Source organism: Urtica dioica, chromosome 8, assembly GCF_054948205.1.
Source record: "Urtica dioica subsp. dioica isolate 48M chromosome 8, U.dioica_male_clone48M_v1_H2, whole genome shotgun sequence".
NCBI classification, from domain to species: Eukaryota; Viridiplantae; Streptophyta; class Magnoliopsida; order Rosales; family Urticaceae; genus Urtica; species Urtica dioica.
The window spans coordinates 8,593,054-8,613,085 of NC_142763.1; the positions used below are offsets into that span (position 1 = coordinate 8,593,054).

At 33.1% G+C, this 20,032-nt stretch overlaps 5 protein-coding genes across 5 annotated transcripts; 2 read left to right on the forward strand and 3 right to left on the reverse strand.

Annotated features, from left to right (window-relative positions):
• Nucleotides 1-3,552: 3,552 nt before the first annotated feature.
• Nucleotides 3,553-5,638, reverse strand: LOC149387848 (uncharacterized). Its single transcript, XM_089622262.1, has 2 exons — nucleotides 5,635-5,638; nucleotides 3,553-4,145 (listed from the first exon to the last, which is right to left on the reverse strand). The coding sequence occupies exons 1-2, from the start codon at nucleotides 5,636-5,638 to the stop codon at nucleotides 3,553-3,555; spliced, it is 597 nt and encodes a 198-aa protein (XP_089478388.1).
• Nucleotides 5,639-6,311: 673 nt separating this feature from the next.
• Nucleotides 6,312-9,685, reverse strand: LOC149387849 (uncharacterized). The gene is made up of 5 exons (XM_089622263.1): nucleotides 9,550-9,685; nucleotides 9,435-9,460; nucleotides 8,777-8,799; nucleotides 6,469-8,043; nucleotides 6,312-6,326 (listed from the first exon to the last, which is right to left on the reverse strand). Exons 4-5 carry the CDS (start codon nucleotides 8,041-8,043, stop codon nucleotides 6,312-6,314), a joined length of 1,590 nt encoding a protein of 529 aa, XP_089478389.1. The 5' UTR covers nucleotides 8,777-8,799; nucleotides 9,435-9,460; nucleotides 9,550-9,685.
• A 1,759-nt stretch (nucleotides 9,686-11,444) lies between these two features.
• Nucleotides 11,445-11,885, forward strand: LOC149387850 (uncharacterized). The gene has a single exon (XM_089623533.1). The coding sequence runs from the start codon at nucleotides 11,571-11,573 to the stop codon at nucleotides 11,844-11,846; it is 276 nt and encodes a 91-aa protein (XP_089479659.1). The 5' UTR covers nucleotides 11,445-11,570; the 3' UTR covers nucleotides 11,847-11,885.
• A 123-nt stretch (nucleotides 11,886-12,008) lies between these two features.
• Nucleotides 12,009-14,630, reverse strand: LOC149387851 (embryonic stem cell-specific 5-hydroxymethylcytosine-binding protein). The gene is made up of 8 exons (XM_089623532.1): nucleotides 14,368-14,630; nucleotides 14,070-14,226; nucleotides 13,893-13,978; nucleotides 13,664-13,776; nucleotides 13,495-13,560; nucleotides 12,828-12,934; nucleotides 12,633-12,698; nucleotides 12,009-12,499 (listed from the first exon to the last, which is right to left on the reverse strand). Exons 1-8 carry the CDS (start codon nucleotides 14,460-14,462, stop codon nucleotides 12,134-12,136), a joined length of 1,056 nt encoding a protein of 351 aa, XP_089479658.1. The 5' UTR covers nucleotides 14,463-14,630; the 3' UTR covers nucleotides 12,009-12,133.
• Nucleotides 14,631-16,110: 1,480 nt separating this feature from the next.
• LOC149387852 (uncharacterized) lies at nucleotides 16,111-18,189 on the forward strand. Its single transcript, XM_089621822.1, has 5 exons — nucleotides 16,111-16,493; nucleotides 16,679-16,839; nucleotides 16,926-16,962; nucleotides 17,477-17,576; nucleotides 17,708-18,189. The coding sequence occupies exons 1-5, from the start codon at nucleotides 16,197-16,199 to the stop codon at nucleotides 17,836-17,838; spliced, it is 726 nt and encodes a 241-aa protein (XP_089477948.1). The 5' UTR covers nucleotides 16,111-16,196; the 3' UTR covers nucleotides 17,839-18,189.
• Nucleotides 18,190-20,032: the final 1,843 nt, after the last annotated feature.

Here is a 20,032-nt window from a genome sequence, read left to right on the forward strand (position 1 = left end):
ACTTTTCTTCCGATTTGGATTTTAGTGAGAAATCTGCAACGACAAAGTGGACGTAGCTTTCATTGAAAGTGAATCATTATAAATCTTTGTGTCCTAATTTTTATTCTTTGCGATTTCGTTTTATGATTTTAAGTCAAATTTGCATTGTCGAATCCTAACAACTGATGAAGTAAGTTAAGGACCAAGGGAGTATATATAGTGGGGACAAATTCCTCTTTGAGCTTTTGAATTAAAATTTCATACCGAAATTTTATCAATATGTATATATATATATAATTTGAGTATAAAATTTTATGATTTTGTAAGTTTGATGAATAATCTTTTCTATCATTGAATTAGCCTCAAGGCTTGATAAAATAGAGTACAAGTCAACAAAACAGACTAAACACAAACATAGGAAGTGACTCAATAGACTAACAACTCTATCTTTATATCTAGTCAACAAAAAAGTCTAATTTCTCTTCTTGCTAAACATTTATAATTCACAGTTTCAATTAGTAATAAAATATCTGTATTGTGATGAATTCTATGGTTGTCGTCGACCTTGCCTTAGACACTGTTGAGTGGTGAGCAGTAAAAGTAAAAATTCACTATCAATACAAATAATCGGAAGTACAAAAAGTGCTAATTAAAATAGAGCAAAGTATTACTACAAAAAGACTCTTGGAAAGGATGATTGTTGTTGCTGTTGGATGATGAACGTTTAATTCATTATTGCACTTTTAAAAGTTTGCTAGATGGAAATTTTTATTTGTATTAATAAAGGTTACGCCACTCTTTAACTTTTCTTTATTAAACATTTAAACAAATAAAAAGCATTTCCGTTCAAAATAAAAAAAAAAAAAAAAAATAAAGCGTTATCAGAAGCTTGCAAAACTTAAAAGAAAAAAAAAAGTTATCCTTTGGATGGCCTCATGGCCACTATAAAAAAATGTCTAATTAATAGTTTGAGGCCAAGAAGATCACAAATTCATGATATATCTTTATTTTTTACAAATAAGTTGATAAGCCACCAAACAAAAGATGCCTAAGCCAAGAAACGCAAAATCCAAACAAAATCAATAATTAACCTGAAACTAATATTAAATCAAGCAAAACAAAGAGCATTCGTTTTGTTTATTGAATTAATTTTGGCTAAGGAGCAATAATTGAACTTCCCAAGCTACTTCTCCTTCGATCCTGCACCCCGTAATCAAATCCCAGGAGATTTAGCTTTCAGAAATAAAGTCCAACAAAAAATAATAATTGAGCCCCAGCTTAAATAAACAAGTATCTTAGCCCGTTACTCCAATTACCTTTTTCTTAATTTTTTTTATAAAGTCTTATGGAGTTTAAGTTTTATTACGAGAGAATTAAAACAATAACGTTTTTTTGGAGGATTACTTTTCCAAATAATTGTGATTTTAAAACATATCGAGAATGTTGTTTTTCAAATTTTTAAAAATGTACCTCCTATTTTTATTATACAGTTTTTAGTATACATGATATAGTTTACCTACAATCAGTATACATTATTTTTAAACTTGTAATCAGTATAAAGTTTCCAGTACACCTGCAATTAGTATAAATATTCAAACATGTATTCTTATACAATTTTACAGTTATCTAGGGGTATAAATGTCACTTCACTACACAATAACGTGATTTTGTATAATAAAAAAATGATTACAACAGTTATTCTTGTAATAAAATACAAACAACCGCTACCGGAAGCAATTTCTCATTATTCCAATCACCTTTATCTTAATATATATATATATATATATATATATATATATATATATATATATATATATATAATATAAGGCCTTATGGCGCAAGGCTAAGTTTTATTATCACAAGTTTAGTGCCCGCGCTTCGCTGCGGGGTACTTAATTTTTTGTATTATTTTTTTAATATGAGAATACTTTACACTTGATACAAACATAATTTATAATTGTGTTGATATGTGGTACGTCTGTTTGGGTGATTTTTTTTTTAGTTAAAGGTGAGACATACTTAAATTTTGGCATTGTATACCAATCAAAAATAGTTTATTTGTGTATGTAACAAACATTATTGCATCATGTAACGTATAAACAAAAAGTCTGTATCATTTCATACATATCTAAAATATTATATTACAAAGATCAAACATATAAATCATTAGTGTATATATATATATATATATAAATGCACACATACAAATATACATGTATTTATAGATATTAGAACTATGTATATATTTTTTCTTCGTGTTTTCTTCTTTTTGTGAGCTGCAACCATGAGAACCAAAAAAAAAAAAATTAGTGTTGGGTATTTATTTTTAACAAAGAATGATCCACTTCATTTGACTAAGGATTAGAGAGAGAAGGTAAAGCAAAAGAAGAACTAACAGTATGTATATGAATTACCATTCATACTGGTTTGTACTTACTCGATCTAGATCTTTAAAATGTTTGAAGCTGCACCTTAAGAGATTCAACTTGCTTTTGGTGTAGTTAGAGAATGCGTTCAATCTATTTTACTTGATCTGCAAGCTTATGATTTGGGAAGATTGTTAGAACACAATTCTAAATATTGAAATAAATATATTTTTATTAAGCAGAAATTACCTTATTTTAACGTTTGTGTGTAAGGTCAATTTAAGTCTAAAAAATATCAACTACGGAGTAAGTGCGTCATATGGACTTCCTACACAACAATATAAATTTATAGTTTTATATTAATATAAGAATTTTCTATGATCTAAATTGACAAAGTATTAAGATTTGAAAAAAATTCACCTAAATATTAGGTCACGGGTTGCTGCAAAGTTATAAAAGTTGTCCTTGTATTAGACTCTCTCTTCCGCCACCATTTCACATAATATTACTCATAAACTTTCTGTATAGTCAAGAATTTATTTTTAAATGAATATGTCATAGAATACTTTTTGCAGTCGTAATAGTTATGCTTCTGGTAAACATGAAAAAGGAAAAGGAATATTTACCTGGTGGTTTGAAGTACTATATAGCCTTTCTTGATGTCGTTTTACTATTGATGTATTATTTCTCTAGTTGTTGTACGCATGTCAATGCACTGAGAATTTCTGGTAGACGTAAGACATAAGTAATCAATCCAAAGAAAAAAAAATCAAAGTATTAATCCAAATAAGAAATATAACTAATAAAAATATAGATTGCATGTTAATATATAGACTTACCGGGGGGGCTTCTATACCTCTTGTGATTTTACTTTTGCATTTATCATCTCATGTTGTTAATTAGGAATTAAAATTATATATTATTTTCATATTTAATAATAATAGCACAAAATTATTTAGACTTAATATTTAGTAGCATAATTATTTGTTAGTTATTTATCTATTAACATTTAATCACGATATTGTCGTGGCTCAAGTCATGATTAATTAAACTCTTGAAATTGCAATAATTATTTGTATTATTGATGTCATGTCGTTGATTGGATTATTACTGTCATTTTCTATTTACATGTAAAATAATGATATTATTGTGTAAAAATGTATACTATTCTAATGATATGATCACACATTTTCTTGCACATGTAGTATTATTTATTTTTCTTGTTTGTGACATTATGTAAGACTTCTTTATAAACAATGTTTTTTATATGATTTGGGTATGTATTGATGGAATCATGAATTAATATATGCAATCCATTTGGTGATTTTACTCTTGATAGAGCAACATATAATTGACCATGAGTAAAAATCTCATTTTCCATATATAGACCAATTTTTTCAAGAGATTGTCCTTGGCTCTTGTTGATTGTCATCGCATATGAAGTTTTCACAGGAAATTGTCTTCTTTTTAAAGTGAATGGCCATTTAGATTCATGTACAGTCATTTCTATTCTTGGAATATAAACTTTTTCATCTATATGATTTGAATTTATAATTCGGCCCTCTATAATTTTATTTGTTAATTGAGTTATTATTAATCTAGTTCCATTACATAATCCTATTGATTGATTTAAATTTCTTAATAGCATTATTGGAATTCCAATTTTAAGATTTAATTCATGTGGAGGTAATCCATTAAATTTCAATGTATGTAAAAATTCTTCTGGATACAGAAGACTTAATTCATCAATATTACCCGAAGAAGGAAGTATTGTATCATAACTGTAATAAGTTTTTGAATCTGAAGGTACCAAGGATAAAATATAATCATTAATCTCATCAACCGTTTTATTTTTAGGTGCTACAATTGCACGCTCTTTTAAATAATCAACATTATTGAAATTATGTATAAAATCATTGTATATTGAATCTGTAATTGTCTGTATAGAATTGTTATGGTAGTGTAATAAAAACATTTCGGGTATTTTTATCCATGTTGCGTCTTCATTCTCTGGGTCCTTTATTCCTTCTATGTTTCCATTTCCAATGTCTAATATCCAATTTGAAAATAACTTAACTTCTTTTTTCTGTTGTTCTGAGATATTTTGACGTTTTACTCGCATATTTGTCGTTAGAGTTAATATTTGGAAGTGTGGCCAAAGATAAGAATTCGTAATTGTAGCATCTATGATTTGTTCTTTGGTTCCAGATGTTATTACTGGTAAGATCTGTCGAAAATCTCCACCTAAAACAATAGTCATTCCTCCAAATGGTTGATCGTAATTGTCTCTTAAATCTTGTAGTGATTTATCCAGGGCTTCAAAACAAAATTTATTATTCATTGGAGCTTCATCCCATAGTATTAATGATGTTTTTTCAATTAATTTCGCAAGTTGTGTTTGTTTTTTAATATGACATGTAGAAAATTTATCTATTGATAGTGGTATATGAAATCTTGAATGAGCCGTTCTCCCTTTGGGTAATAATAATGATGCTATTCCAGATGACGCAACGGCTAAAACAATTTCATTATTTGATCTTATTTTATTAATAATAGCATTCCATAGATAAGTTTTTCCAGTACCTCCATGCCCGTAAACAAAGAATAAGTTTTGACTTTGACTTCCAATGGAACTTATAATTTTTTCATATACAATTTTTTGTTCCTTGTTTAAATTCTGAGTAAGTTTCAAGTTTTCTTCTTTTGACTGGTTCACGTCATAATTTAATTCTTCTCTTAACAATTTATTGTTTAAATCGTCAATTAATGATCCAGTTGGTAAAGGTAAATTAAAATTCTTTAAACTTGATGAATTCAGATTCAATAGTTTTTCCAATTCATATAATACATAGTTATGTAGTTCATTTTGAGGTATTTGAAATTCTTGATTATTGAATAGTCTTCGAACTTTATATATAATATCTTCTGTCATAAGGTTCCAATGTTGGTTCAGCAGTTTTAATGGGTCATTTACGTTACAAAATAGAAGAATTATTACTAATAATTGTCTCAATTGGTATGATGTTGACCATAATGAAGCTTCTAATAATGAATCATTCCATTCTTTATCATCTCCAAGTAATCCTAATGCATGACATGTTGATTGATAGGTTGGATATGTTATATTATCAATCGTTAATAAATCTTTGAAATTTGTAGCTCCTTTTTTATGATTTAATAATAATCTTAAGTAGTATAACTCTCCTGCATTCGGATGAATATAATAAGTTCTTCCAATTGTGTGACCACTTTTTCGGAGACTCCATATTTTGTCTTTGTTATTCCATACCCATTTTTTCGGAAACTGTGTGTATGTCAGATCTCTAGCTTCATTATTTAATTTATTTGTTTCCATCCATTCAGTTAAGGTTGTTTTCTGAATTCCAGGTTGTCTCATAACATTTTCAAGATTTTGATTAGAATTGAATGTCACATTTTGCATATATGGTAAATGAATTGATAACCTTTGAACACTTGGATTTCTGTGGTGTAATGGATATTCATATAATCTCCATGCAGCTTCATATGGTGTTATATATCGACAGTTAATATAGTTTTTAATTTCATCAATTTCTTCATTATGTATTTGTCCTGAAGTTTCTGCACAAATATTCTCTTCAAGGACAGCTCGTATTCTGTCCGGTCCTTTTGTTAAATATTTAAATAAATATTTTATTAACATAGATTGTGAACATATTTCAGTATTTATGTGTGCTAGAAATTTAAGGCATAATTCTTTATTATAAGGAACTACAAATCTATTGTCTAATTTCATTTTCCCTTTTTCTACATAAAAATGTGTATCTCTACGTCTATAATTAATTACTCCATTTTCATCAATTGTTGTTTCATTTCTAATTTGTCTTGGAAATCTTTTCGAACAGATTGAATTTTTCATGCATGGTGCATGAACTTTTGCCAAGCCACATGGTCCGTGCATCATGAATTCAGCAACTATTTTATATCCTAATGGATCGTCCTCTGGATTTGGAATTTCAGCAGAAATTAGTCTATCTATTTGTGATGGCTCATGTATTTTGTCATTAGTATGTAACCAAAATAGAAGATGACAATGTGGTAGGCCTCGTTTTTGAAATTCAACAACATACAAATCTGCGATTACTGTTCCAAATATTGTACCAGATTTAATAGTAGCTGTGAGTTGATCTAATTTCATTTTGAAAATTCTACTAATCAAATCTGGTCTATCTTCTGGTTTCTGGCCTGGAATTCGAGAAAGTGCTCTTGTAATTTCAGGCCATTTTGGATTACATGTGAATGTTACAAATAAATCTGGATTTCCATATTGTCTACAAATCGCCATTGCATCTTGATAATTTTGTATCATATATCTTGGACTTCCCGTATGAGATGATGGAAGAATGGTTCTTTTACCTATAGAATTTGCGTCAGTGTCTCCCCTTCTTATGGCATCTTGGATTCCTTGATAGATTTCAGATCGTAATGTTTTTTGATTTTTTCGAATATAATCTAATCGATCCTCTTCTACAGATGAGTACGCATCAACTAAATATTGTTGAAATAATCTGCCGCTTCTAAATAAAGTGTTTCCTTGATTTTGACGTTGTTGTAATTGGTAACAATAAAATGCTCGCATAGGTATTCTATTTCTCAATGGTTGTTTTTCTAAATGTTCAACGCTCAATTTAAAATTTGTTTTGTATCCATCTTCTCCATAAGGAAATAGTAAAGGATATTGTAATGACATATAAGATGGGTGTAATTTCGTTATACGTTGTAAAAGCTTTGATTTATGCTCAACTATAATATCTCGCCCTTTTTCATATTCACCGATATCGCCTACTATCAAAGCGCCGATATCATTTGTTGTTGGAAGATCATATTGTTTATTATCAGTGCTTCGTTGTCCTAAAAGTCTAAGTCTTATTGAAGGTACGTTTAGATCTTCATATTTATCTCTTGCAGTACGAAAAAGTTTTACCAATTCATTTGTTTCATCTAACATAACAATTAATTTTTCAAGTATGAATTTTGTCATCGTTTTAGAAGTCTCATCAAATATAAGTGTTGACATTCTATTTTGTATCTCATTTTCTGTATCATATATGTATAGTTGTGCAAATCTTGGAGGATTATTATCATCCGGTAATAAAGAACCCATCAAATGATGTACTTGACCACTTATTTTGAAAATTTGAGGGCCATGACCGTCATTTATACTTGAATCGATTTTCGCTCCAAATGATGTAAAAGCCAACATCGAATTTATAGTTCGTATATTATTTCTGTAATATGTACTTTCAGGTCCATCATCACAGTCTAATAATTTATCTAATGTCAGAGGAGTTTCTTTCAGCAAAGGTAATTTAATTTTTCCATTTTTGCAGCATAAATTATACTTCAATGGAGTAGTATCTTTAGATCTTTCGTTGAACCAAAATGCTGCCGTACAATATTCACATATATATTTACAGTCTCCCAAATCCAAATATAATTCATTGGATGATGTATTACTTGTAGTTGGCATCTCTCTTTGTGAATTACAAATATTAGAGATTCTATTTAAACTATACCGGGATGGTGATGGAAATATGTCATTAAAATGCTGATCGTCATTGTCAATGAATTCAGTATTTGATGTGCTGGAAGTATTCCTCCGTTTTTTGTTTAAATGAGCCGAGTTATATTGCCGCTCATTTGTTCTTCTCTTCCCCATCTGATGATTAAAGATATACATAATTACAAAAAATAACTAAAGGGTATATTTAAAAAGAATGCAGCAAGATATTACAACAAATTAAGCGTCTAATAATCAAAGGATACATATTTAAAAGAAATATTTGAAGAATATAAAAAAAATTGCAGTAACAGAGACTACAACGTGGTTGTATCCAATCGTATACTGTTGTAAGGATTAAATTAAGGTAGTTACAATACTGGGGAAAAAAAATTAGTATACGTTCCACTATTGAATAAAGAACCTTTAATTTCCGACCTTTGAATTTACTTTTAATAAATTCGTTTGTCAAATATTTTTCACGAAGTAATGGCTACCAATAAGTTATCCGAGTACATATTATTAGTCTCTTTACAAAAAAAATACATAGTCGTTCTCTAAGTACCTAGCGTGTATGTAACGCTAATGGTTGTGTTTATAATATCCTTTCATTCAAGAAAGCAATTGATAAATTTTCTAACTTATAACAAAAAAACAGATATATATATATATATATATATATATATATATATATATCCAAAGTCAGCCCACTATATTTTATAAGGAAGAAACAATTGGTTGAATGACGTACAAAGTAAAGCATATAACGAAATTTAAAGTAGCAGTTACAGAAGATATTGTGTACCCATTAAAATGTGGCCAATTAAAAAAACACTGAAGATGTTTTGTACCCATTAGAATATGCCAATTATATGCATTAAAAAAAACTTACTTGATTTATCTTGGTTGTTGGACCTGCAACAATAAAAGTAAATATTTTAACAAATTAATATTTGTGGCAGAGATAGTGTATAGATAGAAAACTCAAGATTAAGCTCGAATGACCATCAGGTAAAAGAAAGCTAGAACTAAAATATTAAACCAGTGTTTTCCTAGTGAATAAAGAACCTGTAATCTCTTAGCATATAATAAACTTGTTGACCATCAGGGGAAAAAAAAGCTAGAACTAAAATATTAAACCAGCGTTTTCCTAGTGAATAAAGAACCTGTAATCTCTTACCATATAATAAACTTGTTTAATAAATATTTTGTACGAAGTAATGGTTACTAAATACGTTACTTGAGTAGGTATTATTTTTTTAAAACTAAATTACACAATCGTCCACTAAGTAAATGGCGCATATTTTATGTCAGTTGCTGTGTTTATTATACCATTTAATTCAAGAAAACACGTGTAAAATTTTCTAAGTCATAAAAAATAAAATATGTATAAAAACACGAAATCTAGTCGCTGAATTTTATAAGAAACAAACAATTGGTTGAATAAGCTAATAAGAAAAGCGGGTATAGGAATTTTGTACCCATTAAAATGTTGAAGTTAAAAAAAAAAAAGACTGAAATATTATTGAAATGCATATAAAATAACTTACGTGATTTGTATTGTTTGTTAGGCTACCTGCAATGATAAGAGAAAATATTTCAGCAAAATTAATATGCGTCACAATATCAACGTGTAGATAGAAAGTACATGAAACAAAATTGGACCTGATGACTCTTGTTATTAGAAAGAGCACAGTGCAAAGATTATAGAAGTAAATGGAGTTTCTCCGGATATGTTCCTTCAATAAAAAGAGGGAGATAAATATGTGAGATAAACGTCTATTAAATAATTTACGGGATATTGTTACCTGATAATTTTTTTTTATGCTAGTTGCTACAAATATATTTGCACAAACTGAAGTATATATAAGTGAAACTAAAGAGACGTGTGCTTCGCATGCTGTATACATGTGTGTTGGTTAAAGAAATAATACGTGTGTATTACATGATTTTTTTAGTCGGCAAAAGTAATCTCCAAATGCATGCAATGCAACGTGTCATTCAAATAAATATGTGCAAAGGAAAAAAAAATGAGACAATAAAATAACAACAGGGGATGTAGTAATTATATTACGTATAAACCTTAGACTAATAATGACATTAGTTTATAGTCAAATTGAATAAGAAAAATAAGTGGCCCATTGATTTCAATAACGTTATGTTTTTTCATGTGCAACTCATACTGGAAAAAAAAAAAAAAAATAATAATAATAGGTGGCGCATTGATCTCGATTCTCAATAACTTTAGTTTTTGTTAGTTTTTTTTTTGGATTTTTTTTGCATGTATTGCACAGGTGTCGAATACACATGAGTTATATTAAAATTAGAGATATAATAATCTTAGTTAGGTGATTTAAAGTGGAAAAGTTTATATAAGAGACTGAACTGAAAAAAAAAAAAAAAAAAAAAAATAGGTGGCGCATTGATCTCGATTCTCAATAACTTTAGTTTTTGTTAGTTTTTTTTTTGGATTTTTTTTGCATGTATTGCACAGGTGTCGAATACACATGAGTTATATTAAAATTAGAGATATAATAATCTTAGTTAGGTGATTTAAAGTGGAAAAGTTTATATAAGAGACTGATTACTGTAGAGTCTACAGTGATATGGGGTTCCGTTTTAGTATAGTAGGATAATGTGGTTTGTAGTGAAATTCCATTACTCGAATTTCACTTTTATGTAGATGAGATGAAAGTATAATTTTGTCGTAATAAAACTAATCTGTTCTCTTTTTCAACAATTCCAAAAGAGAAGAAATCATTATATTTTCACTACGGTTAATACTAATCAACTTTGTAATAAGCAAAAACTACTATCCACTTTTTATTTTATATTCCATTCCCTCTTTCTTCACATACTTGTTTTCATCCCTTATATTTCCTCCTCTTTTACCACATGAAGGTTTAGTGTTTGCTACGCCAAAAACTTAGAATTAGGGAGACTATTGGTTCATGGGGAAATTTCAAAAAATAACTCTTTTTCAATAATTCTTTATTAGTGAAACCATAGATAGTAAACAAAATTAAATAAAGTCTAATATATATATTTTTTTAATTTAAAAAAATTGTAAACAAGAAAAATAAGTAATTACAACTTGAAAAAATTATTTTCGGGATAAAAAAATTGTTAACACGTTCCTTCCCCTGATTAGCCACATGCAATTTCTCCACTTGATTTATTCCAAAGATCATGTACTATTTCCAAAGATCTCATCACTCACAATAAGAGTAGCATATAAAATCCCTGTAATTAGATCTTACGTTTTGTTTTCCTTAATGAATGAATGAATTTTAGGTGAGTATGTATATTTGTCCATTGGAACATATAATTAGACGTGATAAGTAAGTACACTGTACATACCAACCCAAACAAGTTTTCTTAAACCGTCGTTGATTCCATTCCAGGATAAGCCGTTCTTAATGATGACTACCACAAACCTAACTTTTTTTTTTTTTAATAAAAATAGAAATTATTCCCTTTCATTAAGTAGGTCCCAACTTTACTTCCCAATTTGATCTGGCCTCAAACCCTCATCATTGTTATAATTGTCTGCCCATTATGGCCTTCATAATTGGCATCATTTGCTCCATCTTTGACACATCCATATATAACGAACTCGCATTCGAAAGAAGACTCAACAAAGCTCACACAAACAAACACACAAAGTCTTTGTTATAAGAAGCTCTATGGCAAGCTCTTCTACTCTGTGGGCGAACTCGGTGACGGGGTTTTGCCGCCCGAAACGGCGGCTGAGGCGGCGGAGAGGAGCGACGCTGAGGCTCGGGAACCGGCGCCGGGGATTCTCACTCGGGACCCGCCACGTGGTGCAGTGTGGCTTCATGGTCATTCCGATCCGGGCGCTTCGAAAAATGATAATCGATATGGTTCCAAACACTCAGTTCATCGATGGCGTGTATTGGTCTTTGCCGTTTCTTCGCCCCCAAGTATTTCCCTTGTGTTGATTAAAGTTTATATCTTTTTTTTTTCTCCTCGGTTTTTTTTTTTTTTTTTGGTGTTTTCTATTTCGTCATTCGAGCTGTAATAAGGATGATTCTCAAGAGAGTCGTTTTATTTGGAATACATACATAGGTTGTTTTCTTGTGTAATTACTGCTGCACCAAAAAAAAAAAAACGAGAAGATGATCCCGATAAATAAAGCATATCGTTAAAGGTGGCTTCGTTCCCAAGACAAGAACGAGTCAAGTTCTATATACATACCAAAAACTTAATCACCAACATTAAAAAGCGATTACTTTTTACCAAAGTAAGCCAGTACCGAGAGCTGTTTCTGATCGCCAGGGCTCTTCAGTTTCACTTTCTTGCCACTGCCTTTCGCTGAAACCGGCTTTGAATCCGCAGAAAGCTCATCGAATTCCCGCTTCAGTTGGCATCCATGAGGAAGTGAAGGTACACTCAGTTTCGACCCGTCTTCATTTTCTTCAGTCGGAAAGGATTGTTCTACAATCGACTTTGATTTGGGTTGGTCTTTCACAGTCTCCGACTCGTCGACCTTGGGTAATTTCTCGTCGGGGTTCAATTCGGCTTCTTGTTTTGGTGGCCTCTTTGCCGTGAAAAACTTTGATATCGGGGTATTCCCATCCGTTTTCAGCTTTATCTAGACACACACATAATTGTGCGATAACAGCAATAAAACAACTCTTTTGAGAATCCAATTATGAAGCATGTAAAAAAAATCTTTTTTAAAAAGGTTATCACACACATCATAAAAAGTGTAACTTTGACAATACCTCGGCAATACACTCTGGCCCGTTAAAAGATGGCTTGCCCATTTCAGGTGTCACCGGGTACCAAACCTAGACACAAAAGCACAAGGCATCATTATAACCATTGAAAGATACATACATATATATATTCATAAATTTGTGTGCGTTAAAGTAGAGTAATTGGTCTGCTGATTTAACCAATCCCCTAGTAACTCTTACCAAGTCTGGATCCTCGAATGGTTTAAGCAGCGTATCAACTTTGGAAGATGAACAATTTAGCCATGCTTCGCTTGACTCGCTGTGGCCAAAAATAACAGGCATTCGGTCTGCAATACAAGTAGTAGGAATGGTGTGGACAAAAGATGATGAGAAAGTTCCACTAGAACTAAGATTTATTTTTAAAAAGAAACTTAGTATGTATCATATATCAAAAATGGCTCTCCTTTCTACATACCCATTGAAAGCATTAGCCGATCCCTAAAGAAAAGTCTGACCACACAACAAAACCCACCAGAACAAAGATCAATCACATTAAATCTTAGGTTGAACCACGCCGCCAAACGTACGGATCAAAAGGAGAGAAACCAAAAATGAACCTCATTCCCAGTTCATAAGTTTCTTCCGAAAATATAAAGAAGACCCAAAATTTAAAAGCAAGTCACTACGTGTTTCTTGGAAATGACTCGCCACAAATACAATATACAATCAATATCTCATTTGTTTTCACGGGTTAATGAGGAAATTATGCTGTGTCGGCCTAGTGGCCCAAGCGAGTCGTTATAACATATACTCAACTCTTTTCTTGGGAACCAATAAATCACAGAGAGCTGGTAAAGAAAGACTATGGGACACCCAAAAATTTAAGATTAAGCTAATAGAAACTTACCATGCAACCACTCTAAAGCCGAAGATGAAGAAGTTGTGATGACGGTGAAGGTGTGAAGTATCTCACCTGGATGACAGAATACAGAATTTCTCGGATTACGATTTGTATAATTAACTATCTCGATATCTTAAAGAAATACGTGTAAAAAAATTCTAAAATAAATAACAACCATCAGAGTTTTCCCAGGAATCATAAAGAGCAGCGAGCACAAGAGGACGGCCATCCTTGAAGTGAATGTAGTAAGGCTGCTTTTTCGACCCATCCTTTTTCCACTCGTAGAATCTGAAATAACCAAGCTGATACTGATTTATCAAAAAAGGTAAAACATGAAAAATTAAATGAGAACACAGAAGCCAACAAAAAATGCTGATACAATTATTGTATAGCAAGAGTCATACCCTTCTATCGCAACGAGGCAACGGTTTTTCGGAACCAGGCGACGAAAAGAAGCCTTTTCTCTGATCGACTCGGACCGAGCATTAAACTGAAATCATCAACGAGCATTACAATTCATACACACATGAGAGTGACACGACACAAAGTGTCCAATATCCATTATTGTTTTGACTCTATACCATCCTATAGTGATCGGGTTTCTCTGATTTCTTGGTGAAGCTGGGAATCAATCCCCATTTCATACACTCGAGAATCACTCCTCCGTCTTCCGCTCCGTCATCTCTGCGAACGACGGGCACGTTCGAGCCCGGCGCGACGTTGTACGAAGGACTATACCTGATGTCGTATTATTATCGAATCAAAACAGTCACATCACTGGTAACCGACGTCTTTGGGTGTGTTAAATGAAAAGGGCGGAAATAAGTTTGAAACGAACCGAAGAAATGACCAAAAACGGGAGAGAGAGAGAGAGATTACCTGTCCATGTGAACCGTACGGACGGATCCGTGGTTGCGACGACAAGCTCGGGGGATATCGTCGGCTCTGAGCGAACATCGAGCTCTTCCACACATCTCTCTCTCTCTCTCTCACTCTCTCGTTCTCTGTGTTGTGATTCTGGTTCTCACTGTTTCCTAGTCCAGAATAAAGGCGGGAGGTCATAGACGTGATCTCAACCGTTGAATTCCACTACTCTTGAGATTCGAGTACTCGGTGCGTTGTCGTTTGTATTGAGAAATATCAATTTCATACCTATTTTTTTAGGAAATCAATTTTATACCTAAATAGGTTAAATTTGGTTGTTATGTCTAATATTTACCTAAATACTAAAATTATATGAGCAAATTATTCTTAAAATATAGTGTTAGAAGAAAATCTCGATGGTATTGCACAATATCGGACGTACCTGGTTTAACATTTCTATCAAGGATGTTGTTTAGTATCGTCCCATGCTGTGTGGTTCAATGAGACAATTTCAGTTTTAAAAATAGTTTGGTAACAAAAATGCATTTAATTTCAATTTTGCACATATAAACTAATTTAAATGAACCCCAATGACTTAGCTTATGTGGTAAGACCTCATGTCTGTGAGGTGACTTCTTCGAGGGTGCGGTGGTTCAATCCCTATGAAACGCAACATTGACGTTTGAGGATTATATTTTATAATTTGTGTTTAATTATTAAATGTAATCGATGACATGATGTATAGTGTAAAATTGAATTATATAAAAAAAATCATTTAAATATATTTTCTCACAACTGACGTGACTAACAAGCAAGCAAGCCTAGGATGTTAAACGAAGTCCGCTAGAACGCACGAGCCCCACGTTCGAGCCTGCATATTAATCCAAGCTCAAGACCGCATTCAAACCTTATGCCCAAGTTTCAAAGATATAGCAGGGCGAAGTCATCACTTGGCCCATCTCGACATCACTGGGTCGAGCACCCTCCCAAGCGCGCATGAGAATCCCTCCCAAGCGCTTAACATGACCCTCGAGGCCAATGTACTTAGTCTTTCCTAGCTTCTTGCTTGGCTCGGTAAAAAAAAAAATTACTGATAGTCCGATCTATGCGCTGTAACCAACCCCCAAAGGTTGGTTCAACCCTAAGTTTGGAAGGTACACTCAAGCTCAAATCCTAGGTGTTGAGGACACGCCATTGACTGAGACCACTCATGCAATCAAATAAACTTATTTGTTTCGAATAGTTTTTATTGTCTGGAGTATTTGGATCAAAAAATTTAATTTTTTACTGTTTAAAAAACTTGAACCAATCGTCTAATCAATTTAGTTCAAAACTGAAAATTCAATCATTCGATTATTTAAAATCATGGATCCAAATTTAGAAATTTGGCTATATTCTTTCTTCAAACTCGGATTCAATGAACAATCATCATTCCAAACAATGTACAATTAATAAATCTACAAAGACACGCTATACAATTAATCAAACATTGTATAGATATATAAGTTGGTGTGTAAGTGTTTGATGTATGTTTATAGTTTTGAACAAACAACATGAATAAAATTAGAAATATGTAGTATTTTTAATTATATAATAAATTCGGTTAAATAACCAATAATCGACATTAAGAGAAATGAAAATTAAAACATATCAGTTAATTAGACCAATGTTTTTATGTGACGTTGAATTTTTTGTTTCTAGATTGATTAGGCTATAGATTAAATTGAATTCTGATTTTTTTCTTGGGTGTTTATTACAAACAAAAGCCCTCTCTTGTTGTCGTTTCCACAAGGCTCGTCTGCAAAAACCCAAAGCAGTTTTGGCTAAAACCCTGACCGGACTCGATGCTCTCCTCCGTCGCCAAACACCTCCGTTCATCCCCCCAATGCGTCCGATGGTTCCGAACGGACGCCGGAGCCGGACCGCAGAGATATCGCCGACCGAAGACCCGGCCGGCTCCAGGCAAGTCGGCGGAGGATAAGTCGGAGTGGTGGATCGTCGACGGAGAAATGCACGAGATCGGCGAGAACGTGCCTCCGCGTGAGCGCTTCCTTATTCCCAGCAAGAACCTTCCTAACAGGCGCCGGAAGAAGCTCCGCGAGCAGTTCATGCGACGGACCCGCCTCGTCCTCAAGGAAACGGTCAGTCCTCATCTCTAGGGTTTTATCATCGTCATCTTCGTTTGGCTGATGAGTGTGTGTCGGGAAATTGATTTAGGTTTGTTTTCAAAATTGACGAGTACGGACTAATCGTATTTTCGGTAATTGATGATCTTCTAATGGTACTAGTGGTGATTGCGTTTATCATATTACTTCACTTATTCAAGGAACATGAGCCTTGGTGCAATCACTACTTGGAGCTCTATCGAGAGCTTAGAGAGAATTGGGAGAGGCTATACTGGGACGAGGGCTTCTCCAAAAAAATTGCTCAAGATCACGCGAATTACGACTCCGCCGAGGATGATGATCGAGATTTTTCCCCATATAGGTTTGAAACATCATATTATATAATATATTTTAGCATTGGTTACATGGAATTACTTGTGTCTGAATTTTTTTGTTCATGAGTTTCAGAGGTAGGCCAGCGAATCCAGAACGACCGCCGTACCAGGTACAAATTTCGATTCAACTGCGATATATGAACGCTTCTTTGTTCATCAGGCTTTGTTGGGTCTGTGACTCTATGTTAAGGAAAGGAAAACTATGAAAATTGAATACACATTAAAATATCATACGTATACCACGTGTGTTCTACTGAAATGCAGGTGTTTATAAACTCTGTTTTGTACTGAATTTGTTCTTATTTATATAGCCAAAATTACTAGTGATATTATTGATTTTAAGTTTATGTTGGTGTATATGCTTTAATGTGTAAAAAATTACATGCCTGGAAACGTTCATCGATTTCTTTGAATGTGTAACTACGAGGGATCAAAGTTCGCTATAATGATTTCTAAATGGAAGTTTTGAGCCCTCCTTTTAATTTTTACTTCGTAGGCCAAACGTAGCTTAAATAATATATGAACCTTCACTTGCTTGCCTTCTGGATGGTTGGTTTCTCTTTGTGCTATGTGACAAATTTCTCTATCAGGCTTAAACCTCGTATAACTTGTATTCAACTGCAGAACCAGAGTTTCATGCCCCAGCAAGGTGACACCTGGCAACAGCCCAATCCGATACGAGATAAATTTGAGTTTGACAGGGAGAAAAGAATGAGGGAAATAGGTTAGTCAAAGTAAAAAAAAAAAAAAAATCTTGATTAGCAATCAAGAACACAGCTTGTATCGAAAATGCTATTGGGAATGTCGCCATTAACAATTTCGATTAATTAAAAAAGTAAAATTATTGTGCCTCAGCTTTCGCGCCCATGCACGGAGGAGGACCTGCTTCGGCCGCTCGGGGCTCGTATCATAACCAGCAGCAGAATCGTAATCAGCAGGATCAATACCAGCAGTTTGATGTCGAGCGATACTTTCCCCGTGATTAAACAAGATCAAATCAGAACCTTCGATGTTGTGCGTGAATTACGGGTTTCCCCGGTGTAGCAGGTTCTTTCAGAAGCTACCGCGGAGTTTCATCGCTGTTCTTCTCCTGTTTTCGGTTGTAGTTGTATTGCCTTGCCTGGTTAGATTATAGTGGTTGTTTGATCACTTAAGAGTGGATAGGTTTAGCGGCCAGGTATTTGGTTTTTTTTCAAAGAGGTTCAGGTAATTGCTTGTATTTCTAGTTGAGACTTGAGACTTGAAATAAATAGAAGGAAAAAAAATATATATATCTCATTGTCCCCGACTCCAATGTCACTTTTGTCATTATTATATAGAGGAATGCGCTTTTTTAATTTTTTTCCCCTTCCAAATTTTAGCTTGTGGGCTGTGGCATTTAATTGTATGACCTTTATTTTTTAAATGTTTTATTAAACTTGTTCTTTTTTCACTAAAAACCCGAGCTCTTGATTTACTACAATAATTTACTCTGTTTAAGAGTCTATTGATATATTTTACCAAGTCCTACATACAATTGATTAACCAGCAGAAATTAGGATTAAGATCACATCTCATCTTATATGACTACCATACCATAGTGACTTCCATATGTGTTATAACAATTTCTTATATTGCACATCTTTTGAATTATGTCAAGACGGTTCACATACTATTTCTACAAAATGCTTACACATAGCGTACATACAATTCACGATTTTACATTTGTGATCATATCCAGTTATTACCCGAAACTACGATCTCAAATTCGCATCTTAGGATGAGTAGAAGTGCTCAGCGTTGAGCTACCCCATTTCACATTTGGTAGAGGTAGCCATGAAGTTTCAAAACAATTTTTACCATTTCGAATTGGCTTAAATATTTAAGCTATTCAAAATATAGATACTTTTACTAATTTTGATTTTCTACAAAAAAAAAAAAAAAAAAAAAAACGAAGGATACAATCGTCAAAAAAATTATGGATAAAAGACATAATTGCCCCCTAAACTATGGTGGTTATCGAAATAAACCCCTCAAAGTTTTAAAACTCGATGTTTTCTCCTCAGTCTTTGTGTTGGTATCACTAATGTCCTTCCGTCTATTATGTAGTCCGGACGTCAGTTAAATCAAACCAGTCCAGGGTGTTATGTGTAATTTCAATTTCTTTCTCTTCATTCTTTTTGGAATTCTTCTTTTTATTAATTTTAATTTTTATATCATTCCAAATAAAGAAGGGAAAAATAAAAGAATTTTGAAAAAACCTAAACGAGTAGAAATGGCGAAATCCCCTGGGAAGAGAAAATCCCCAGAGAAGCGGTCGTCTCAACGACTGAAGATGAAAACTTCTGCTTCAACATCGACAAAGACTCCCTTGAAATCGCCGGCCAAGAGTAAATCCCCTCGAAAGTTCCCGGTGGAGTCTCCGACGCGGTCATCGCCACGACTGACGAAGACAACTTCTGCTGCAACATCGTCATCCCCGGCAAAGACTCCGTCGAAATCGCCGGCCACCTCGAAATCCCCGGCGAAGAGAAAATCCCCAGAGACTAGACAGTTGACGAAGAAGAAAAAATCGACTCCAAAAAAGGGTTTTACGCAGCCTCATACAGAAGAAGTTTTTGGTATGTCAATACAAACATTAAAGTCTAAATAGGGTTTGATTTTGGGGACCACACATTAAAGATTCTTGGTTTTGTTTCTTTCCTTTATTTTTGTCCCCTTATTTGTTTTGTTGCTTATTTGTTGTCGGAAATTTTGAAGAACTGTGGGTCCAGTTTGTTTAATATCAGTTTGTTTAATATTATAATGTCCATAATATTATTCACCTGCTTTGGGGTTGGTTGGTTGTGGAGTGATAATAATATATTTCATATTCCATTCTTTGTTTATTTCTGCAGATGCTTTGGTCAACAACTTTGTACTCAATATTTACTATGGAGGGTCGATGGTTTTTGAGTCTGGTGGGTGCAAGTACATCGGTGGTAGTGCAGCACATCTGGAGTGTGTGGATTTGGACAGGATATCACTTGTTGTACTGAATGCTATTGTGAAGCAGAGGCTAGGCTATCTTCAAGTCCCATTATATTACATGAGAGATCCAACGAGTAAGAAGTTGGTGTATGTTGAAGACGACGAGGATTTGCTTGAATATATGGCGGCCACACTGAAAACAAAGTGGCACGTGGATATATTCTGCGATCA